The sequence below is a fragment of the Chiloscyllium punctatum genome, chromosome 6, assembly GCF_047496795.1.
Source record: "Chiloscyllium punctatum isolate Juve2018m chromosome 6, sChiPun1.3, whole genome shotgun sequence".
Lineage (NCBI taxonomy): Eukaryota > Metazoa > Chordata > Chondrichthyes > Orectolobiformes > Hemiscylliidae > Chiloscyllium > Chiloscyllium punctatum.
The window spans coordinates 6,095,270-6,121,334 of NC_092744.1; the positions used below are offsets into that span (position 1 = coordinate 6,095,270).

Here is a 26,065-nt window from a genome sequence, read left to right on the forward strand (position 1 = left end):
AGGGTAGGTGTCTTTTCCTTAGAATGGGAGATTTCGAGATAAGGGGGCACATTTTTAAGGTGAGAGGAGAGAAATGTAAAAAATATGAGGGGCAAATGTTTTACACAGAAGATGGTTTCCTGAGGAAGTGGTGGATGTGGGTACAATTACAACATTTAAAAGACATTTGGATGGATACATGAATAGGAAACGTTTGGAGGGATATGAGCCAGGAGCAGGCAGATGGGACTAGCTTAGTTTGGCACATACTGGTTAGTCTGTTTCTGTGCTGTATGACTCTCTGACTTTAAACAGGAACAGGAGTAGGCCATTCGGCCCCTCAAGCCTGCTCCACCATTCAGTAGGATCATGGCTGATCCAACACTCCTCATGTCCTCTTCCCTGTCCTTTCTCTGTAATCCTTGATTCCCCGACTCATCAAGAATCTACCTCAGCCTTAAATATGCACAAGGGCTCTGCCCCCACAGCTCTCTGCGGCAAGGAATTCTCACAACCCTGGCAGAAAAGACATTCCTCCTCATCTCAGTCTTAAATCGCTACCCCTTTATTCTGTGCACAGGCCACTTTCAACGTGAATAAAATTGATTCTTACCTCATGGTTCACTGAAACAATATTCTGTAGAACATGAGCTACATGTTTTTGATAGTGAAACAGTGATGATTTTGAGACTCCACAGCGTTGTCAGAGGGAAGTATAAATTTACTGACAGTAACTGTCGGTGTTCAGTGCTGACCGATGGATCTACCTGAGCTATTTAGGGAAAAGATAACTACCATCAACTCTGTCTATACCTCATTATTTTATGAACTTCTATCAGGCTGTAGTTATGGCCATGTTGGAGTTCATTGACTAAAACCACCATGCGATTTCAGCTTTCAGAGATCCTCCCTCAAGCATTAAGAGAGTCTTCACGAGCACAGAGTGATAGATTTCCTGGGGGAAGCCAGGAACGTGGAGGTGTGGTTACAATCAGACCAAATCTGCCATGACCTTCCTGAAGGGAGGGGCAGGCTTGGAGAGGTTATGTTTAACTCGTCATTCCTATGTTCAGAAATATGAACCTTGTGAATTGAAGACAGACTCTGGCTGGTGGTTCTGTGAGTTGTTGCATTAAGCTGCATTCTGAAGGAGAGTAATAAAACGCTCAATGAGTTAACCAGTTTTGGTTTATTTTAATCCGTTAATTTGGTTTAGGTTATGTATTAATCAACATGAAGTCTCTTCTACCGATCTGCCAATTTCCGTGCAGATATTTTCACATGTTCAAATGGTGTGTGAGTATTTAAACAGGTAAAGTCACTATTGTCTGACCAGACCATAGGCTACTCAGAGAGAGAGACAGAGACAGAGAGAGAGAGAGAGAGAGAGAGAAAGCTGGTGGTGGTTTAACTTGGAGGGTCATCACACCCCAGCCGGGGGGAGAGATTGAGAAGGAGAGTCCTTCATGGTAACCTGAGATGGTGTGAGAATTGAACCCACACTGTTGGCATCACTATTATAAACCAGCCATCCAGCCAATTGAACTAACTGACCCCCAGTATTTAAACACGATGTACTTAATCATGCTGAACGCAAACATGATTTGTATATATCCAGAAATAGGTTTTAAGCTGGATTCAATTTTGGATGTATTAAAACTTTGAAAGAGATTGATGCAGTAATTATATCAATTAAATACATAATTAGAAGCAAAATTAACAGATTAAAATAAACCAAAACTGATTAACTCATTGGGCGTTTTATTACTCTCCTTCAGAGTGCAGCATATTGCAACAACTCACAGAACCACCAGCCAGAGTCTGTCTTCAATTCACAAGGTTCATATTTCTGAACATAGGAACGAGGAGTTAAACATAACCTCTCCAAGCCTGCCCCTCCCTTCAGGAAAGTCATGGCTGATTTGGTCTGATTGTAACCACAGCCCAACGTTCCTGGCTCTCCCAGCAAATCTATCACTCTGTGCTCATCAATACTCTCTGCTCCCACTCCCTTTTGAGGAAGAGAGTTTGAAGAACTCGTGACTCTGGGAGAAAACATGTCTTCACATCTTTTGTCATTGAATATAGAACAGTACAGGCCCTTCGGCCCACCATGATGCCATTCTGAACTTGTCCCATCTGTCTGCACATTGTCTGTATTGCTATACCTCCTGCCTGTTTATTGGTCTGTTTGAATGCGTCTTAAATGTTGCTGTCATATCTGCTTCTGCCACCTTCTCTGACAGTGTATTCCAAGCACCTACCACCCTCTGTGTAAAAATAATACTTACCTCACACATCTCCTTTAAACATTACCCCTCTCACCTTAACCTTATGTCCCCTGGTATTTGACATTGCCACCCTGGGAGCGAGGTTCTGAACATCCGCCCTATCTCATCAGTTTATCATGCGTGACCCTTTAATTTTAAACCATGACCCCTAGTTCTAGATTTTCCCACAAGACGGAACTTCCTTTCCACATTCATCCTGCCAGGATCCCCAAGGATCTTGTATGTTTCATTTCACTCAGCTCTTACACTTCTAAATTCTGGTCAACACAAGTCATGTTTATCCACCCTTCCCTCAGAAGATAACCTACCTATTCCAAGAATTAGTCTTGTAAACTTTTCCCCAAACTAGTTCCAGTGCACTACATCTTTCTGTAAATTCAGGAACACTGTGCTCCAGATGTGGTCTCACCAATACCCTGTATAACTGAAGCATAACCTCCCTTCATTCCCCTCACAATAAATAAGAACATACCTTTAATGTTCCTCATTACTCACTTACCTGCATTTGCAATTTATCCTCTAGGACACCTGCACCAGATCTGTCTGTGTTTCAGAGCTCTACAATCTCTCTCTCTCTCATACCATTGAAATAAAATCATCATTTTTCTTCTTCCTGTCAAAACAGATAATTTCACAAATGGGGAGGGGAGATAATAGTGTATTAGGAATATGATTAGATTAGATTAGATTACTTACAGTGTGGAAACAAGCCCTTCAGCCCAACAAGTCCACACCGACCCTCCAAAGACCAACCCACCCAGACCCATACCCCTACATTTACCCCTTAACCAACTATGGGCAACTTAGCATGGCCAATCCACCTGACCTGCACATCTTTGGACTGTGGGAGGAAACCAGAGCACCCGAAGGAAACCCACACAGACACGGGGAGAATGTACAAACTTCACGCAGGCAGTTGCTGAATATCACTGGATTCATAGTCCAGAAAGCGAGGCTAAAGCTCTGGGATTGTGTTCACCAGGGCAGGTGATGGAATTTAAAACTCAATCAACTTGGAATTAAATGTTGGTTCATTACTATCTACGTTATAGGAGGGATGTGATAGCACTAGGAGAGGGGGCAGAGGAGATTTACCAGGATGTGGTCTGAGCTGGAGAGTTGCAGTGATGAAGAGAGATTGGACAGGCTGGGGGTGATTTCCTGAGAGCAGAGGAGACTGAGAAGGGACATGATTGAGATGGAGAAAATCATGAGGGGCATTGATAGGGGAGGTTGGAAGAACATTCTCCCCTTGATAGAGAGATTGATGACCAGGGTGTATAAATTTAAGATAAGGGGCAGGAGGGTTAGAGGAGAAGCAAGGAAAAGATTTTCCACCCAGAGGATGCTATTGTTGGTTCAGGTAGAAACCATCATCATATCTGAGAAATACACTTGGATGTGCACTTGGAGTGCCAAGACATAATGCTGAGAAATGGGTTTGGAATGGTCAGGTGGCTGCTTTGGACTGGAATACACACGATGGGCTGAAGGGCCTTTTACTAAGCTGTAGCTCAATGACTCTGACTCGATGACAAGGTTCTCACATTATACTCTGTATCTATATTGCTTTGTAGTCTCTGTGTGTTTAATTGCTCTTCCAAACCCATTTGATTTATACATGGAATGAGTTACAGAAGAAAGCTAAAGCAGAACAGAGATTTGACATTTATAGAAAAAGGATAGTAGCAGATGAGTTTCTACAGAGTTAACGTCTTTTAAGCAACATTGCAAGAGAAAGATGGAATTGATTATTTCTTATTGGGATGTCCTTTACTGATCTGTAAAGGTGGGTGAAAGTGAGGACTGTAGATGCTGGGGATCAGAGCTTAAAAATGTGTTGCTGGAAAAGCACAGCAGGTCAGGCAGCATCAAAGGAGCAGGAGAATCGACGTTTCGGGCATAAACCCCTCTTCAGGAATGTCTAGCAACACATTTTTAAGCTGTAAAGGTGGTGTCTAACTCAGTCTCACCCATGAATAAAATGTCACCTCTATATTAGAATTCAGATTCACTTTTGCATAAATGAAGTTTTAGAATTTAGAAGTTTTCAATTGAGATGATTTACTTTTTAATATCCTATTGGTGCTTTTCTGGTTTAAATTTTAGGAGCCTGATGTTTACATTATTCTGTGTTTTGGCACTCATTTTGAATAAGTGCTGGTGCTGTGTTAGCAAGACAGAAATTTCACATCAAACTGAAGGTGTGCTCTTGAAGGAAAAAATTCCAAATTGAAAGTTGAGACATTAATTACTTTTGATGAGATGTGTGTATTCATGTTATAAATATCAAATGAAAGAATCTAAACTTTAGGATTTTATAAATTCGAGAGCTTGGATGGTTAGCACTGAGTAGCTCAGCTGTTAATTTCCTTTTCCTTCTCTGAGTGCACCTCCGCAGAGATACACTGAGAGATAATCTCATAATGTTGGTTGGATTTAGTACAGTGTACAGGACATTTGGGAAAGGTAGAAGGTAGAGGGGTGACTCCACTGATACGTTGGATTCTCACAGTAAAGAAGGATGTCCTAAGTCTGGGAAAGTAAGGAGGTAGCAGACACATTGGACTGATTTTTCTTGCATCAGTCTCCTCCATTGTGAAGACAAGAAACATCCCTGAGACAGCTGTAAATCAGGAAATGGCAGGGAGGGAGGAACTCAAGAAAATCGTGGTCACTTGGGAAATGGTACAAAGTAAACTGTTGGAGTTATGGGTTAGTTATTGCTGGTACGTTCCATCTAAACCACTCCGAGGTTCTGGCACAGTGATTTTCAATTCTGGAAATCGCTGCTGAGTACAGACTTCAAAGGCTGGAATGAAAATTAGAGGGAACACTATTTGGGTCTTGATGGAATTCATCCTGGGATCCTAAAAGGATTGGCTGTTGTGATTATTGCTGAATTGGCTTTAATCGTTCAACAGTTCTTTAAAGGTTTCATTAGAATGGTAAATGGTTCACCCAAGGAAACCCAAACAAATAAATAGGAAGCAGGAAACACCAACAGTACTTCGTCCAGAGGCTCACTGAAGATGTTACCAAGTATGGTGATGAAACGTCTGAAAATGAAATTTCCAGCTCAGTGAGCAAACCTACATCCAGAAAGCAGGAAACTAGAGCTTAGTTAACTTAAAACATGTATTATAGGTAAAATGTTAGAAGTTATGATTAAAGATGTTATAGCAGTATACATGGAAAAATTCACAGTTATTAGGCAGAGTCAACATGGTTTTGTTAAACGGAAATCCTGTTTAATCAATTTATTGGCGTTCTTTCAGGAAGCAATGTGTTGTGGATAAAGAGTGGTGCAATTTCCAGAAAGCATTTGATGAGGTGTCAAATCAAAGATCATTGCAGAAAACCTCATGTTGTAAAGGAGGAACACATTGGCATGGATAGAGGATCAGTTAGCAAACAGAAAACAGAGAGGAAACATTAGTGGGTCCTTTTCTGTCCGGCACAATGTCAACATGGAAATGAACTGTAAAGTAGAGAAGTAATACTTAGGGGCCTTGGTGAGACCACATTGAGATTCTTTTGCTGAGTTTTAGTCTCCTTATTTAAAGAAGGATGGAAATGCTTTGGGGCATTTATCAGATAATTACCTGGAATGAATGGGTTCCTTTATGAGGAAAGGTTGGTCAGGCTTGGCTTTTATCAGCTGAAGTTTGAAGAGTAAGATGTGTATAATTCTCAGGGATTGTTACAAGATGGTTGTGGAAAGGATGTGTACTTTGCGTGATTTGTTTAACGGGTCGTCCAGTTAAGACAAAGATGAGAATTCATTTCCTGTGAGCAGGTTGAGAGGCTTTGCAGGCTGTCCTCTTCAGAGGGTAACAGATTCCTGATGAGCAAGGGAGGGAGAGGTTACTGAGGGCAGCGTTCCCTCTATCAGTAACTTCTGATTCTGGACTGGGGAGTTAAGCAATCAGAGACAGTGGAGTATCAACTCATCAAGTGACGTTTGCTCTCAATTTGTATGCTGTAATTATCTCCTGTAGCGAGTTTGTGGCTTTTTGATTTATAAGTGACCACCAAGGAATGATAAATATCATTTAATATTCCTTTCCCTCCCTTAGCCTGACTAAACAGACATAACTGGTCATCACTTGGAATTCATTCTGCTTGGGTTTAGATTAGAATGGTGCTGGAAAAGCACAGCAGGTCAGGCAGCATCCGAGGAGTAGATTAGGTTAGATTCCCTACAGTGTGGAAACAGACCCTTCGGCCTAACCAGTCCCACACCGACCCTCTGAAGAGTAACCCACCCAGACCCATTTCCCTCTGACTAATGCACCCAACACTACGGGCAATTTAGCATGGCCAATTCACCTGACCTGCACATCTTTGGACTGTGGGAGGAAACCGCAGCACCCAGAGGAAACCCACACAGACACGGGGAGAATGTGCAAACTCCACACAGACCGTTGCCCGAGCCTGGAATCAAACCTGGGACCATGGTTCTGTGAGGCAGCAGTTCTAACCACTGAACCACTGTGCCACCCCAAGGTAGGAAAATCGACACTGGGGCAAAAGCCCTTTATCAGGATTGGAGCCCTTTATTCTGCTTGGGTCCAGGAGACTGCCTGAACTCACTTAACTAGCACGTTCAATATCAGCTGTGTTGCTAAATCCATAGTTTGTTTATTTTAAATTATCATATATTTCTTAGGCCACTCAGAACGCCTGATAGTATTGAAGTAAAGGATTGTCACTTCTTGCTTCTCTTTTACAGAAAGAGCCACAAGTGGATATAAAGTACTTTGGATCATTTGATAAAATGTACTATCCATATTACGGCAAAAAAGCCCACGTAAGTGTGTTTGAATTTCAATGCTACCTTTTTGTGCTCATGTGTTTAACACTTATTGTGTTCATGCCAAATAATGTGAAATTTCTGAGAAGACTATTAATAGATTTTTGTTAGTTAAAGGTTTCGAGGAATGTGGAGAAAGTCGTAAATGGATCAGAGGTACAGCAATACTCCAAACCAAAGGCTAATCCCCGTTCCTGACTGTGCACGTGAACGGGACACGATGGTCTAGTGGCATTATCGCTGGACTGTTAATCCAGAGACCCAGATAATGTTCTGGGGACCTGGGTTCAAATCCCACCACGGCAGGTGGCAAAATTTAAATTCAATAAAAATTTGGGATAAAGAGTCTAATGTTGACCACGAATCCATCGCAGATTATTGGGGGGAGAGTGGAAAAAACGCCTCTGGTGTCCTTTAGGGAAGGAAACTTCCATCCTTACCCAGTCTAGCCTACATGTGACTCCAGACCCACAGCAATGTGATTACTCTTAACTGCCCTCTGGGTAATTAGGGATGGTTAAGAAATGCTGGGCTGGCCAGTGACAATAAATAAAAAGTTTTGCTGATTTTCCAATGTTTCCGTATCAGTTTGTAAGTTAGTGAGGAGAAACTGAGGGCTGGAGATCAGTTGAGAGTAGGATTCTCCTGCTTCTCAGATGCTGCCTGACCTGCTGTGCTTTTCCAGCACCACAGACTCAACTGTGAAATTAGTGAGTGAAAGTTAGTCTTCCTGAGCCAGTCAGACCTGGCTGGTTCCCTTTCTGACGTTAGGAAATTATCTGTCCAACTCCAATAGAGGCAAAGACACTCAGAACAGTTGATATTAAAAGTTACTATCACTTGATTCTTCTTTTTTCTGTCATTCCTTGCAGGTAAACTACTCTCAGCCTCTGGTTGCTGTAAAACTAATGCTGGGTACCAATGACACCAACAAGGATTTAATGATTGAGTGTAAAATCACTGGAACCAACCTGAAAAACGATGATGATCGGGACCGATTCTTGGGTCGAGTAGCTTTCAGAGTTCACGTGACCGAATAGCATGAGCAGGAGAGCTTGCACGATGACTACTTTGTTGTCTTGTTTCGTTATAATGCGCTGGACCTGCCATTGTAGATGTGTGACCACTTTGAAGGGGGGATGAGCTAGATGGCATTTTATGGTAGCATCATGTTGTGCTTCCAGATATCAAGTGTTAAAACAAATCCTAAATATATAGCTGCCTGCCTTGCCCCAGCCCAACCCCCTGTTGGATCAATTTACGCACATTTTAAGACATCATGCCATAATAAGGGACCTGTAAATAGCTCTAATTATAACTTGGAATAATGGCGGTCTTTGTCCTTCTTGTGCTGTGATTTTTGCCCCAAGTGTATGTCTGAAGCTTGATGTGCTGTTGCTGTGTACATATTTAATGGACTTAACACAGGTTAACTTTCACATAGACAAATGGAACGTTTAGGAAACAAGATCAAACGATATCCCAGGCTGGCCGTAAATGATTTTATAACCTTTGCAGAATTATGTCTTTCATGCAGATGCCTTAAAACCTGTATGAAGAAGAGAAAAATAAAACTGATTTTAAACTTTTTTTGGGGATATGGACTGGTGTTTTTACATTTTGCTTTCCCTCTTGAGCAGAAGGCTTTAAAGCAGTAATAAACAGTTTCTCTCGGATAGACTTGTCTGGATGGGTGCAGCCCCGACAACACTCAGCACACCATCCAGGACAAAGCAACCCACTTGATTGGCACCACATTCACAAACATCCACTCTCTCCACCACGATGCTCAATCGCAGCAGTGGGTACTATCTACAAGGTGAACTGCAGAAATTCACCAAAGATCCTCAGACAGCACCTTCCAAACCCAACACCACTTCCCTCTAGAGGGACAAGGACAGCAGATACACAGGAGTACCCACCACCTTCAGGTTCAGTCTGACTCGGAAATATATCAGTGCTCCTTCACTGTCACTGGGTCCCAATCCTGGAATTCCCTCCCTAAGGGCTTTGTGGGTCAACGCACAGCAGAAGGACTGCAGCTCAACCCCACCTTCTCAAGGGGCAACTAGGGACAGGCAATAAATGCTGGCTCAGCAATGTTCCCACAAAATGCATAAAAAATAAACCATAGGTGTGGTTACAATGAGATCATTCCAGCCATATACATTCATTTTAATTAAAAATGCCGTCATGTAAGCATTTAACACACTTCAAAAAAAATAAAACATTCACTGATCAAAACATTACCTCATGGTAAAATATATCAAAGCACTTAATTTAGGGTATCTGGTCAGCATGGACGAGTTGGACCGAAGGGTCTGTTTCCGTGCTGTACATCTCTATGACACACACACTGAGAAAAATGAATACAGGCTGTGAGTGGTTCCATCCTCGGGTCTGAGTGCAAGTCAATTTAATCGCAAGTGGGAGCTCAACGCAGGACAATATAAAGAAGCAGTTTGTATGTCACTTCTTTATACTGCATCCCCGTATGAGATCACATTTGTAAGTCAGACATACCTAAATCAGGACCCTCCGCATCCACATCGCCCACCCAGCATGCGGACCAGACCAATCTGAAATATAGTCATCCCTGGCAGGATTCTTAATTCACTATTAGCTTTTGGCCAATCCTGACCTTTAAAACTGGTGACAGGTATTTCTAATCAACCTGATCAGTGATGTCATTACAGAGCAAATGGGGGCTAGAACCAAACACTAAACCATAGCACCACAATACAGGCAAATGTCAGCAGCTCAGTGAACAAGAGCATCTAGAGGCTCAGACACAGTTACTTATCAACCAAGCTGTTCAGAGATGTTATTATATACCCCTGGAGAAGGTGAGACTTGAACCTGGACCTTCTGACACAGAGGTAGGGACACTACCACTGTGCCGCAAACCTCTTTGAGAAACCTTGAAATATAGTTTTTGTTTAAAGGTCTAAGTAGTTCCTGACCACTGTTTTATTTTTGCATCGTTTGAACATTATCCTCTCATCTGACTAGTTCCACAGCTGTGCAATTTCAACTTTAAAGACAAATGACTAGATCTGTCTCTTTTGATGGAACAGTGATTCAAATTACTGCACATTATATTTTTAAAACTATTGTACAGAATGGTGACCATTATAAGGTAGCCATTATAAGGTAGCCAGGAAGGATCTGAAGAGAGAGCTAAGAGCAGCGAGAAGGGGACATGAAAAGTCCTTGGTTGGTAGGATTAGGGAAAACCCAAAGGCTTTCTATAGGTATGTCAGGAATAAAAGGATGACTAGGGTAGGTATCGGTCCAGTCAAGGATAGTAGTGGGAAGTTGTGCTTGGAGGCAGAGGAGATTGGAGAGACACTAAATCAATACCTTTCGTCAGTATTCACTCAGGAACAGGATGTTGTTGCTGATGTGAATATTGAGTCACAAGTGATTAGAATGGATGGCTTTGAGGTATGTAGGGAAGAGGTCCGGGGAATACTGGAAAGGGTGAAAATAGATAAGTCCCCTGGGCCTGATGGCATTTATCCTAGGATCCTCTGGGAAGCTAGGGAGGAGATAGCAGAGCCATTGGCCTTGATTTTTATGTCATTGTTGTCTACAGGAATAGTGCCAGAGGACTGGAGGATAGCGAATGTGGTCCCCTTGTTCAAGAAGGGGAGTAGGGACAGCCCTAGTAACTATAGGCCAGTGAGTCTCACTTCTGTTGTGGGCAAAGTCTTAGAGAGAATTGTAAGGGATAGGATTTATGAACATCTGGATAGGAATAATGTGATCAAGGATAGTCAGCATGGTTTTGTGAAGGGCAGGTCGTGCCTCACAAACCTTATTGAATTCTTTGAGAAGGTGACCAAGGAAGTGGACGAGGATAAAGCAGTAGATGTGGTGTATATGGATTTTAGCAAGGCGTTCGATAAGGTACCCCATGGCAGGCTAATACAAAAACTACGGAGGTATGGCATTGAGGGTGCATTAGAGGTTTGGATTAGGAATTGGCTGGCTGGAAGGAGACAGAGGGTAGTAGTTGATGGTATAGGTTCATCTTGGAGTGCAGTTACTAGCGGTGTTCCACAAGGATCTGTTTTGGGACCATTGCTGTTTGTCATTTTTATAAATGACCTGGAGGAGGGGCTTGAAGGCTGGGTGAGCAAGTTTGCGGATGACACGAAAGTCGGTGGAGTTGTGGACAGCGAAGAAGAATGTGGCAGGTTACCGCGGGATATAGATAAGTTGCAGAGCTGGGCAGTAAGGTGGCTAATGGAGTTCAATGTGGGTAAGTGTGAGGTGATTCACTTTGGTAAGAGTAACAAAAAGATGGGGTACTGGGCTAATGGTCGGATACTTGGTAGTGTGGATGAGCAGAGGGATCTTGGTGTCCATGTACACAGATCTCTGAAAGTTGCCACCCAGGTAAATAGTGCTGTGAAGAAGGCATATGGTGTACTGAGCTTTATTGGTAGAGGAATTGAGTTCCGGAGTCCTGAGGTCATGCTGCAGTTGTATAAGACTCTGGTGCGGCCTCATCTGGAGTATTGTGTGCAGTTTTGGTTGCCATATTATAGGAAGGATGTGGAGGCATTGGAACGAGTGCAGAGGAGGTTTACCAGGATGTTGCCTGGCATGGTAGGAAGATCGTATGAGGAAAGGCTGAGGCACTTGGGGCTTTTCTCATTGGAGAAAAGAAGGTTTAGGGGCGATTTGATAGAGGTGTACAAGATGATTAGAGGTTTAGATAGGGTTGACAGTGAGAACCTTTTTCCGCGTATGGAGTCAGCTGTTACTAGGGGACACAGCTTTAAATTAAGGGGTGGTAGGTATAGGACAGATGTTAGGGGTAGATTCTTTACTCAGCGGGTTGTGAGTTCATGGAATGCCCTGCCAGTAGCAGTGGTGGACTCTCCCTCTTTATGGCCATTTAAGCGGGCATTGGACAAGCATATGGAGGTTATTGGGCTAGTGTAGGTTAGGTAGGCTTCGGTCGGCGCAACATCAAGGGCCGAAGGGCCTGTACTGCGCTGTATTTTTCTATGTTCTATGTTCTATGTTCTATGTTCTATGTACCCCCTCTAATTCTAAGGCTGTGTCCACGAGTCCTAGTCTCCTCACCTAACGGAAACAATTTCCTAGCATCCACCCTTTCCAAGCCATGTATTATCTTGTACGTCTCTATTAAGTCTCCCCTTAATCTTCTAAACTCTAATGAATACAATCCCAGAATCCTCAGCCGTTCCTCATATGTTAGACCTACCATTCCAGGGATCATCCGTATGAATCTCCGCTGGACACGTTCCAGTGCCAGTATGTCTTTCCTGAGGTGTGGGGACCAAAACTGGACACAGTACCCCAAATGGGGCCTAACCAGAGCTTTATAAAGTCTCAGTAGCACAATGGTGTTTTTATATTCCAACCCTCTTGAGATAAATGACAACATTGCATTCGCTTTCTTAATCACGGACTCAACCTGCATGTTGACCTTTAGAGAATCCTCGACTAGCACTCCCAGATCCTTTTGTACTTTGGCTTTACAAATTTTCTCACCGTTTAGAAAGTAGTCTGTGCTTTTATTCTTTTTCCCAAAGTGCAAGACCTCGCATTTGTTCATGTTGAATTCCATCAGCCATTTCCTGGACCACTCTCCCAAACTGTCTAGATCCTTCTGCAGCCTCCCCACTTCCTCAATACTACCTGCCTGTCCACCTATGTTCGTATCATCGGCAAACTTCACTAGAATGCCCCCAGTCCCTTCATCCAGATCATTAATATATAATGCGAACAACTGTGGCCCCAACACTGAACCCTGCGGGACACCGCTCGTCACCGGCTGCCATCCTGAAAAAGAAGCTGTTGTCTCTTGCTTTCTATTTGTACCTTTCTCCTGGATGGGGTTCCTGGGGTTTGTGGTGATGTTATTTCCTGTTTGTTTTCTGAGGGGTTGATAGATGGCATCGAGATCTATGTGTTTGTTTATGGCGTTGTGGTTGGAGTGCCAGGCCTCTAGGAATTCTCTGGCATGTCTTTCCTTAGCCTGTCCCAGGATAGATGTGTTGTCCCAGTTGAAAAAAACCATTTCGACTGGGACAACACATCTATCCTGGGACAGGCTAAGCAAAGACATGCCAGAGAATTCCTAGAGGCCTGGCACTCCAACCACAATGCCATAAACAAACACACAGATCTAGATGCCATCTATCAACCCCTCAGAAAATGAACAGGAAATGACATCAGCACAAACCCCAGGAACCCCATCCAGGAGAAAGATATAAATAGAAAGCAGGAGACAACAGCTTCGCTTCACTTGGAGGTCGCCATTGATGTTACCTAGCCAGGTAATGAAACGTCTGGATATCAAACCTACAGCTCAGTGAGCAAACCTACACCTTAAATTGTATGAACATCTCAACATGTGGGTTTGTTCTTTCCTAATATTAATCCATTTTATGCTTAGTTACCATTTTTCTCCTGAGTAACTCTTGATCTTTGGAAACAACTTCCTTGAACATAGCTCCTTGAAAGTGGAATCGCAGGTAGACAGGATAGTGAAGGTGGCGTTTGGTATGCTTTCCTTTATTGGTCAGAGTATTGAGTATAGAAGTTGGGAGTTGTTGCGGCTGTACAGGACATTGGTTAGGCCACTTTTGGAATACTGTTTGCAATTCTGATGTCCCTTCTATCAGAAGGATGTTGTGAAACTTGAAAGAGTTCAGAAAAGATGTACAAGGATGTTGCCAGGGTTGGAGGGTTTGAGCTATAGGGAGAGGCTAAACAGGCTGGGGCTGTTTTCCCTGGAGGGTCAGAGGCAGAGGGGTGACCTTATAGAATTTACAAAATCATGAGGGGTTACAGATAGAGTAAATAGGTAAAGACTTTTCCCTGGGGTTCGGGAGTCCAGAACTAGAGGGCACAGGTTTAGGGTCAGAGGGAAAAGATATAAAAGAGATCTAAGGGACAACTTTTTCACGCAGAGGGTGATACGTGTATGGAATGTGTTGCCAGAGGAAGTGGTGGAGGCTGATACAATTGCAACATTTAAAAGGCATTTGAATAGGTATATGAATAGGAAGGGTTTGGAGGGATATGGGCCGGGTGCTGGCAGGTAGGGCTAGATTGGGTTGGGATATCTGATCGGCATGGACAGGTTGGACTAAAGGGTCTGTTTCCATGCTGTACATCTCTATGACGCATTTTTGGGAAAGCAAATCTTAGCAGGACTTATACACTTAATGGGAGTGTTGCTGAACAAAGAGACCTTGAAGTACAGGTTCATAGCTCCTTGAAAGTGGAGTCGCAGGTAGATAGGATAGTGAAGAAGGCGTTTGGTATGCTTTCTTTTATTGGTCAGAGTATTGGGTACAGGATTTGGGGTCTCATGTTGCAGCTATACAGGACATTGGTTAGGCCACTATTGGAATATTGTGTGCAATTCTGATCTCCTTCCTATCGGAAAGATGTTGTGAAACTTGAAAGGGATCAGAAAAGATTGACAAGGATGTTGCCAGGTTGGAGGATCTGAGCTATAGGGAGAGGCTGAACAGGCTGGGGCTGTTTTCCCTGGAGCGTCGGAGGCTGAGGGGTGACCTTATAGAGGTTTATAAAATCATGGATAGGATAAGTAGACAAGGTCTTTTCCCTGGAGTGGGGGAAATCCAGAATTAGAGTATTGGTTTAAGTTGAGAGGGGAAATATTTAATAGGGACCTAAGGGGCAACATTTTCAAGAAAAGGGTGATCCAGCATTTAAAAGGCATCTGGATGGGTATCTGCACAGCAAGGGTTTAGAGGGATATGGGCCAAGTGCTGGCAAACAGAAGTAGATTAGGTTAGGATATCTGATTGGCATGGACAAGTTGGACTGAAAGGTCTGCTTCGATGCTTTTCAGCTCTATGGCTCTTGTGACTTGAGAAAAATATCCTTGTAACTCCAACTGTCCTTGTGAAACTTGTTGAGTTTAATTTTGTTATTTGTCTAAATCCTTTTTGGTTCTCAAGCCTCACTCAGTGTCCTTTAAATGACCAATGAACCCAATGGTATTATCCCATGATTTTCCTTTCCCTGGTCCAGATGTTAACTATCATCTCTCCTTGAATGGGTTTCAAGGTCTCACAGATGGTGACCTCAAACCTGTGTTCCCTGAAACTTAGAACACTTTCAGAATTTTTTTTAGCTTCTCAGTCAACAGTATTTCAGTTTTTAACAGATGATTTTCGAGCCAAAGCCACAGGACTTCTAAATCCCTATGTTCTTTGTGCTCCTTTGAAATGAAGTCTTTATAGATCCAGGCTATATAAAAAATAACCTAATGGTGGATATTAATCTATTGGATAGCTTAAATTACTTAATTCTGTGACACCCTATCTCACTATCAAAATTACATGAAGACTTGGTTAAAGGATAATCTCCACAACTAGTTCAGAAAAGATTTACAAGGATGTTGCCAGGGTTGGAGGATTTGAGCTACAGGGAGAGGTTGAATAGGCTGGGGCTATTTTCCCTGGAGCGTTGGAGGCTGAGAGATGACCGTATAGAGGTTTACAAAATTATGAGGGGCATGGATAGGGTAAATAGACAAGGTCTTTTCCCTGGGGTGGGGGAACCAGAGGGCATAGGTTTAGGGTGAGAGGGGAAAGATTTAAAAGGGACCTATAGGGCAACTTTTTCACGCAGATGGTGATGTATGTATAGAATGAGCTAGCAGGTTTTGAGAAGATTCGTAGCTTAGGTTGAGGTTCTGGATGTAGGTTTGCTCACTGAGCTGGAAAGTTCATTTTCAGTCATTTTGTCACCATACTTGGTAACATCTTCAGTAAGCCTCTGGAGAAAGCACTGCTGAGGTTTAATGCTTTCTATTTATATGTTTGGGTTGGTGATGTCATTTCCTGTTCTTTTCTCAGGGGGTTGTAAATGACGTCCAAGTCAACGTTTGTTGATAGAATTCCAGTTGGAATGCCACGCCTCTAGGAATTCTCGTGCGTGTCTCTGTTTAGCTTGTCCTAGGATGGATGTGTTGTCCCAGTCGACGTGGTGTCCTTCCTCATCCATAGTATCCTACATACGGATGATGAAAGACACCACTTTGACTGGGATAACACATCCATCCTAGGTCAAGCCAAACAGAGACACGCATGAGAATTCGTAGAAGCATGGCATTCCAACCGGAACTCTATCAACAAACATGTTGACTTGGATCCCATTAACTGTGCCTGAGAAATAGAATAGGAAATGACATCACAAACCCTAGGAAACTCAAACATATAAATAGAAAGCAGGCTACACCACCAGTGCTTCATTCGGAGGCTCACTGAAGATGTTAGCGAGCATGGTGGTGAAACATCTGAAATCGAACCTTCCAGCCCAAACAAATCTACATCCATGGAATGAGCTGCCAGAGGAGGGTACCATTACAATATTTAAAAGGCATCTGGATGGGTATATGAATAGGAAGGATTTAGAGCCAAATGCTAGCAAATGGGACTAGATTAATTTTGGATATCTGGTTGGCATGGACAGGTTGGAGTAAAGGGTCTCTTTCTGTGCTGCACATCTCTAGGACTCTAGATTGAAAATTCCTGTTTCCAGAAGCACAGCAAGGATATGGATCTGTCAGTCAGACCAAGAACAATTCTCAATCAATCTGTTCTGTGTTCAATTAGCAGATCAATTATCGAAAGCAGAGGCAACTTGAGTGGCCTAAAGTTGTGTGAACAAGAGTTAAAAATTTCAATTGCTAACAGAGGAGAAAAATTGTGTTTTCCTGAACTTTCAGTAAGCAATGTGCAATAATTTGAATCACTATTCCTGACACAGAGATTGTAGCTTTGGTATCTTGTATTTAAAGTTGAAATTGCAAAGATGTGAGACAGTACTCAAATCAAAAAAGCCCGTGTATAGTTTTATTAAATCAAACATTCCAAAGGTTTCACAGGTGTGTCTTCGAACAAGGTTTGACACCAAGCAAAAGTCTATTAAATAATAGCAGCAACCTGAAACAACAAACGCTCTGTAAATTAAGGTTTTCAGTTAGTACAAAAGGTTAAAGTATAATAATAGGATAAGCAGACCCCCATCATATCTATGATCTGGCCATCTTTGAGGTCAGTCTAACAATTCAAATGTGTAGCCATTGTGTAAAAGGTATCCCTTGACATGCAGACCAAATAAATCTATGATGTAAAATTGCAATATTTTCTGTTCCATATCTCATAAATACATTTGAAATTTGGTGGAACAATGTATTCTCACAGTTTGTTGTTATTACTGTACAGAAAGGGATTTTCTCCTAATTCCCACTGCTTTATATATGCACACATAAACTTTATGTGCCACTTTTCAGTATCTTATGTTGACACCAACAGCTTTGCATTTGATTCCTGCACCGACTGAGGTTACCATGAAGGACTCTCCTTCTCCAACCTCTCCTGGGGCATGGTGACCTGTTTAAATCACCACAATTGTATCTGTCTCTCTCTCTAATGAGAGAGCAGTCCTATGATCAGTTGGGATTAGGGCAACTTTATATGATAACATAGTTGTTTTTATATTGACATATTAGTCATCCTGTGGTTCGTTTATAAGCAGTGGAACAATTTGCTTAGCGAAGATTATGCAAAGAAACATACAAAATTGCAAATTGAGATATACTTTTTTCAAAAATATCCTTTTAAAAAAAAGCCAAGTATGACCATAGGTGATGTAATCCTGTTAAGAGTAACTGAAATTTCTGAAATGCAGTGATAGGCCGTTATTTTGTTAGTATTTTTTAGCCAATAGTAAATTAGAAGACAACATGTACTTGAAAGGTTCTGAGGAAGGGTCACCGGATCTGAAACGTTATCTCTGATTTCTCTCCTCAGATGCTGCCAGACTTGCTGAGCTTTTCCAGCAATTTCTGTTTTCGTTTCTGACTTCCAGCATTCACAGTTCTGTGTTATTTTTGCACTTGAAAGGTTTTCATTTCTAATTGTTAAGGGCTCCTGGAATTAGTGGATAATTTGTTAGCAGGATTGAGAGGTGGTCAGGCAACAGAAGTGTTACCAACTTTAAAAAAAATGTAAGTGTTGGAACAATATCCAGTAAATACCTGTCGTGACCTTTTCTCGATCCAACCTGGGTTGGACTTCTCTGTCCATTAGAAAAACACAATGTGCAGTTTGAGGGGAACCACAGATCGAGTGCAGGGCAAGCTGAGGAGACATGGCCTCCTTGAATGACCACAGTCATAACTGAGATAAGCCTCAGTGATGACTTTAGTAATTACTGAACCTTTCAACTCTGGTTACTCTCTTCAGATACAATAGAGTTCCTGTAATATAACATTTCACAATAATACAGTCGGGAGAATGGAACCTGGGAAAATAAAATCAGAAACATCGGCAAACAAAAGTGGAAAATATTTTTCAAAGGCACTCCGAGTGAGGGGAGATTATATTCCACTAACAGCAAAGAGCAAAGTAAATATTAGTGGGACTCCAAGGATGAAGGGAACATCAAAGGTTGGGAAAGAGGTATACAGACAGCAGAGGAGTCCACAGTAAGAAAGGATACGAAGAATCTACGAGGAAAGAGTAAAATAATTCAAACGGCAATGAAGTTAAATGATCAAGAACAGCAATACAAATGGCAGAATTGCAGTCGTTACAGCCCACTGTTGCATACTTTTTAAAAAAAGTTCTTTTCATTCATTCGAGGGATGAGAGTGCCATTATTATAGATGTGAGACCACTTTGAAGGGACGATGAGCTAGATGGCATTTCATGGTAGCATCATGTTGATGCCATTATTGCCCGGACAGTAGTTAAGAGTCAACCCAGATAAGGATGGCAGCTTCCCTCCCAATGAACCTGATAGTTTTTCCGACAATTGACCGTGGATTCATGGTCATCATTCCAGTCTTAGTTCCATACTTTTACTGGATTTTCACCAGTTGCCGTGGCAGGATTTAAACCCAGGTCCCCAGAACATTAGCTGGGTCTCTGGATTAACAGTCCATCAATAATACCACGAGGCCATCACCTCGTCATATTTTTAAACAAATAATCATTCAATGCCCTCTTGAATATCTCTATTGAACCTATGAAATTGCAGATAGTGCAGTTTTTACCCAAACGACTTAGAGTGAAAGCACCTATTCTGGCATTGTCCTAACTTCTTTTGCAGATGGCATTAAATCTATGCCCTTTTTTTCTCTTTAAGAGCAGGAACAGCATCTCCCTGTCAACTCTATCCAGCCTGCTCACTATTTTAAAAACTTCTATCAAATTTCCTCTCAGCTATGGAGAACAGTCTAACCAGAGAGTGTCCTGCTCCTGGCTACACCGGCCCACACCGTGCCCCAGAGAGTGTGTCCCACTCTGGGCTTCTCAGCCCGTGCCATGCCCCCGCCAGGGGCCCACTCCCTGTGGAAGCGTCTACATCTCTAGTCTTCCCACAGAAGTTATAATCTCATACTTTGCCACATTGTATTCCATTTGCCATTTCTTTGCCCACTCTCCTAGCCTATCCCAAGTCTGTCTGTAGCCTCACTGCTTCCTCAACATTACCCATCCCTCCATCTTATCTTTGACATTTGCAAACTTAGCAACAATAATCTCAGTGATGTGTAATGTTGTGGTCTCAATACTGACCCCTTGCAGAACTCCACTGTTCACTGGCTACCATCCCGAAAGACCCTTTATCCCCACTCTCTGCCTCTGCCAGACAATTCTCTATCTATGCCAGTACCTTGTCTCTAACACCATGGGCTTTTATCTTTAGCAGCCTCCTTGCAGGTACTTTGTCAAAGGCCTTCTGGATATCCAAATAGGTCATGTCCACTAACTCTCCTTTGTCTAACCTGCTCATTACCCTCTCCACTGATTCCTGAAAGACCACCACCAGCACCTCCACAATCTTCTCTGCTATCTCCTTCAGAACTCTGGGGTGTAGTCCATCTGGTCTGGGTGATTTATCCACCTTCAGGCCTTTCAGCTTCCCAGCACCACCTCCTTAGTGATGGCCACTACACTCACGCTTGCCCCCCAACTCTCAAAGTTCTGGCATGCCTAATGTGATCACATGTAACTACTGTTGATTGCTGCAAAAGCCTATCACGTTCACCAATGTCCTATAGAGAAAGAAACTTGCTGTCCTGAGAGTTGAGGTTTAGGGTGTAGGTTTGCTCACTGAGCTGTAGGTTTGATATCCAGACGTTTCATTACCTGGCTAGGTAACATCATCAATGGCGACCTCCATGTGAAGCGAAGCTGTTGTCTCCTGCTTTCTATTTAGATGTCTGTCCTGGATGGGGTCCCTGGAGTTTGTGGTGATGCCATTTCCTGTGCATTTTCTGAGGGGTTGATAGATGGCATCTAGATCTATGTGTTTGTTTATGGCGTTGTGGTTGGAGTGCCAGGCCTCTAGGAACTCTCTGGCATGTCTTTGCTTAGCCTGTCCCAGGATAGATGTGTTGTCCCAGTTGAAATGGTGGTTGTTTTCATCCCTGTGTAGGGCTTCGAGGGAGAGAGGAACATGTCTTTTTGTGGCTAGCAGGTGTTCATGTATCCTGGTGGCTAACTTTCTTCCTGTTTGTCCGACGTAGTGTTTGTGGTAGTCCTTGCATGGAATTTTGTAGATGACATTGACAAAACCAATGGGTTGTACTGGGTCTTCTAAGTTTGTTAGTTTTTGTTTGAGAGTGTTGGTGGATTTGTGTGCTACTAGGATTCAGAGGTGTCTCAGTAGTCTGGCTGTCATTTCTGAAACTTCTTTAAATGTATGATAAGGTGGTTAGGGTTTCTGGCTGTGTTTGGTCTGCTTGTCGTGGTTTGTTCTTGAGGAATCTGCGCACTGTATTATTTGAGTATCCGTTCTTCTTGAATACGTTGTATAGATGGTTGTCCTCTGTTTTTTGAAGTTTGTCTGTGCTGCAGTGTGTGGTGGCTCATTGGAATAGTGTTCTGGTACAGCTTTGTTTGTGTGTGTTGGGATGGTTGCTGGTGTAGTTGAGTATTTGGTCAGTGTTTGTCAGTTTTCTGTAAACGCAGGTTTGTAATTCTCCGTTGTCCTTTCTTTCGACTGTGACGTCCAGGAATGTGAGTTTGTTGTTGGTTTCTTCCTCCTTGGTGAACTTTATGCCTGTGAGGGTGTTGTTGATGATGTTAAATGTCTCTTCTATCTTCTTTCGTTTTGTGATGACAAAGGTGTCATCTACGTAGCGGACCCAGATTTTTGGTTTGATGGTTGGTAGGGCTGTTTGTTCTAGTCTTTGCAATACTGCTTCTGCTATGAATCCTGAGAGCAGAGATCCCATGGGTGTGTCATTGGTTTGTTTGTAGACTATGTTGTTGAAGGTGAAGTGGGTGGTAAGGCACAGGTCCACAAGCTTCATGATGTTTTCGTTGGTAATGTGATTGATGGTGGTTGGTGTGTGTGTGATGGTCTCTTCTAAAAGTGTGGTAAGTGTTTCCTTTGCCAGGTCGATGTTGATGGAGGTGAACAGTGTTGTTATGTCGAATGAGATCATTGCTTTGTCTTCCTCTATTTTGGTGTTTTTGATTTTTAGGAATTCCTGGGTGGAGTGGATGGAGTGCTGTGACTCTTCTACTCGGTATTTCAGTCTTGCGTGTAGTTCTTTGGCCAGTCTGTAAGTTGGTGTTCCGGATAGTGAGACTATAGGTCTGAGGGGGGCTCCTGGTTTATGGATTTTTGGTAGTCTGTAGAATCGTGGGGTGTTGGTCCCGTCTGGTTTCATTTTCTGTAATTCCCTCTTGTTTAATTGTCCAGAATTGTGTAATTTTGTTTCCTAGTTGTGGGGTCATGTCTAGCACCACCTGTTGGTAGGTGTTGGTGTCTGCGAGTAGTGCATTGGCTTTGTCTATGTAGTCCCTTCTGTTCAGGATGACTGTGAACTGACCCTTGTCTGCAGGTAATATGATGATGTTTTTGTCTTTTTTGAGGTTTTCTAGGGCTTTCTTTTCTTGTGTGTTCAGTTTGTTTCCTTCCCTCTTTCGGCTCAGAGTAGGTGCAACTGTCTGTCTGATCGTTTGTTGTGTTTCTTCCGTGAGATTGTTGTCCTTCAATGTGGTTTCTAATGCCGCGAGGAAATCCTTCTGGTCAGCGTCTCGGTAATTGAAATTTAATCCTTTTACTAGTACTGCTTTTTCTGTGTCTGATAGGGACTGGTCTGGTAAGTTCTTTATCCCACGCCTGTGTTATGGATAACAAAACCGATAACACTGGGGCGTGGATAAAGAACTTATCACACCTACTCTGAGCCGAAAGAGGGAAGGAAACAAACTGAACACACAAGAAAAGAAAGCCCTAGAAAACCTCAAAAAAGACAAAAACATCGTTATATTACCTGCAGACAAGGGTCGGCTCACAGTCATCCTGAACAGAAGGGACGACATAGACAAAGCCAATGCACTACTCGCAGACACCAACACCTACCAACAGGTGGCACTAGACCCGACCCCACAACGAGGAAACAAAATTACATATCTCCGAAGAAAATTATACAATTCCGGACAATTAAACTTAAGACGGAATTCCAGAAAATGAAACCAGACGGGACCAACACCCCACAATTCTATAGACTACCAAAAATCCATAAACCAGGAGCCCCCCTCAGACCCATTGTCTCACTATCCGGAACACCAACTTACAGACTGGCCGAAGAACTACACGGAAGACTGAAATACCTAGAAGAGTCACAGCACTCCATCCACTCCACACAGGAATTCCTAAAAATCATCAAAAACACCAAAATAGAGGAAGACAAAGCAATGATCTCATTCGACATAACAACACTGTTCACCTCCATCAACATCGACCTGGCAAAGGAAACACTCACCACACTTTTAGAAGAGACCATCACACACACACCAACTACCACCAATCACATTACCAACGAAAACATCATGAAGCTAGTGGACCTGTGCCTTACCACCCACTTCACTTTCAACAACATAGTCTACAAACAAACCAACGGCACACCCATGGGATCTCCGCTATCAAGATTCATAGCAGAAGCGGTAATGCAAAGACTAGAACTAACCATCAAACCAAAAATCTGGGTCTGCTACGTAGATGACATCTTTGTCATCACAAAATGAAACAAGATAGAAGAGACACTTTAACATCATCAACAACACCCTCACAGGCATAAAGTTCACCAAGGAGGAAGAAACCGACAACAAACTCACATTCCTGGACGTCACAGTCGAAAGAAAGGACAACGGAGAATTACAAACCTGCGTATACAGAAAACCGACAAACACTGACCAAATACTCAACTACACCAGCAACCATCCCAACACACACAAACAAAGCTGTACCAGAACACTATTCCAACGAGCCACCACACACTGCAGCACAGACGAACTACGAAAAACAGAGGAGAACCACCTATACAACGTATTCAAGTAGAACGGATACTCAAAAAACACAGTCTGCAGATTCCTCAAGAACAAACCACGACAAGCAGACCAAACACAGCCAGAAACCCTAACCACCTTACCATACATCAAAGAAGTCTCAGAAATGACAGCCAGACTACTCAGACCCCTCGGAATCCTAGTAGCACACAAACCCACCAACACTCTCAAACAAAAACTAACAAACTTAAAAGACCCAGTACAATCCATGGACAAAACCAACGTCACCTACAAAATTCCATGCAAGGACTGCCACAAACACTACGTAGGACAAACAGGAAGAAAGTTAGCCACCAGGATACATGAACACCTGCTAGCCACAAAAAGACATGTTCCTCTCTCCCTCGTAGCCCTACACAGGGATGAAAAAAAACACCATTTTGACTAGGATAACACATCTATCCTGGGACAGGCTAAGCAAAGACATGCCAGAGAATTCCTAGAGGCCTGGCACTCCAATCACAACGCCATAAGTAAACACACAGATCTAGATGCCATCTATCAACCCCTCAGAAAACAAACAGGAAATGACATCACCACAAACCCCAGGAACCCCATCCAGGAGAAAGGTATAAATCGAAAGCAGGAGACAACAGCTTCGCTTCACTTGGATGTCACCACTGTTGATGTTACCTAGCCAGGTAATGAAACAGCTGGATATCAAACCTACAGCTCAGTGAGCAAACCTACACCCTAAACCTCAACCTGAGCTACAAATCTTGCTGTCCTGACCTGGGTGTGGCCTACACATGACTATACATAGACAGTAACTATCGGCCTATCCACTGACTTCTATGTTCCATGACTGAATTGGAAAAGAAATGACAGGTAGATGGGGTGGCACGGTGGCTCAGTGGTTAGCACTGCTGCCTCACAGTGCCAGGGACCCAGGTTCAATTCCCACCTCAGGTGACTGTGTGGAGTTTGCACATTCTCCCCACGCCTGCGTGGGTTTCCTCCAGGTGCTCCAGTTTCCTCCCACGGTCCAAAGATGTGCAGGTCAAGTGAACTGACCATGCTAAATTGCCCATAGTGTTCCCCATTAGTCAGGGAAATGGGTCTGGATGGGTTACTCTTCAGAGGGTCGGTGTGGACACTGTAAATACTCTAATCTAATCTAGAGTCATAGTCAGGGCTTGCACCTTAAGGTAAACTAGGAAATGGTTTGTGAAGGGATTCAAAGAATTGCTGTTAGGGCGGCCGGTTGAACTGAAAGGCGATAACTATATTCAGATAAAGCAAAGCAAAAATTATGAATTCCAAAAATCAGCAATGAAAACAGAAAATGTGAAGAACATACAAAACTTCAACTGCAATTCATTCCAAGTCTTATACAAATTCAATGTTGCTTTTTCCCCATTTATAAAATATCAGATGCTTTTGTTAATGGCCTTTGCTATCTGACTCACTTTGAAGATCAATAGTTCTACATCACTAAACCCGTCTGTTTCGGTGTGGTCTTAAATGATACACTTTCTGCACTTCATTCCATTAGCTTCCAAAAATTAGAGCACACTCTCCTCAAAAGGAAATTGGACAGACACATGAAGAAAGCAGGTTTTATATAGGGTAGATTGGAGAATAAAACTGACCAGGTTTCTACAGAGAGTTCCGTGATTTGAATGACATCCTTTCATATTGTCATGACCCTTTGATCTCAATATACAGGTGAGTGGAAATTGGAACAACCCTCTGGTTTTCTGCACTAGGGACCGCAAACAGTTCAAGCACAAAAACACAAAGCCAAATTAGAACAAATCTCCTTTTATATTGTCTCAACATGTCTTGATCTCTGCTTCAGTAAAAGATTCATGCTATGCAATTGTACTTTTCAAAAACATTTTCTCAGTGACCTTCAAATTCTGAATGTGGGTTCAGTCTAACCTTGAAATGTGACTCATTTCAGCTCGAGGTCAGTTCTGTTCTTTTCCTCTAGCTATTTAACCAATTTAATGCAATCAGCCCATCACATATTGTGAAACTGGAAGGAATTAGAGCTCACATTTAAACAGCCGCCAAATTAGCTGACTGTAGTTATTAGGACTGTCTATGATAATGAAATAGATGGTCCCAAAATATAGAAACCAAATGCTCTCATAATGCTGAGGTGTGTGTGTGTGTGTGTGTGTGTGTGGGGGGGGGGGGGGGGGGGGGGGGGGGGGGGGTGAGGTGTGTGGGGGGGGGGGGGGGGGGGGGGGGGGGGGGAGAGCAGGGAAGGTTTGGTGAGCATTTGAATATGTACTTATCAAGTAATGCTCATCTGGAATCATTGAATAGACTGAATCATCTGTCACAACTATAATAATCATAACCAATTCTACAGATTAAGATCTATTGCATGTCAAACAATCTTGCGTATCACATCGAAATAACAAACAAATTTCAAACTAGACAAAATAAAACATCTCATTTAAGAATCTCGGGAGAGGGGTGGTGAAACAGCAAGTGCTATAATTTCCTTTGTGCATTGGAGGGGGAAAGAGAGCATGAGAAATAAGACAGAAGAGGTGTGTCAATGTAATTCTGGTGTGACAACCTGAGTCCATCAGATATGCTGCGCCTCTAAGTTTTATACTTTA

At 42.7% G+C, this 26,065-nt stretch overlaps 1 protein-coding gene across 1 annotated transcript in view; it reads left to right on the forward strand.

The window, feature by feature from the left end:
• atp1b3a (ATPase Na+/K+ transporting subunit beta 3a) overlaps positions 1–8,675 on the forward strand; it is a 69,772-nt gene extending 61,097 nt beyond the window's left edge. The window contains exons 6-7 of the mRNA XM_072571957.1: positions 7,006–7,083; positions 7,959–8,675. Of these exons, the coding sequence (XP_072428058.1) occupies positions 7,006–7,083; positions 7,959–8,126 (246 nt within the window). The 3' untranslated portion in view covers positions 8,127–8,675. The remainder of the gene's footprint in view (positions 1–7,005; positions 7,084–7,958) is intronic.
• Positions 8,676–26,065: the final 17,390 nt, after the last annotated feature.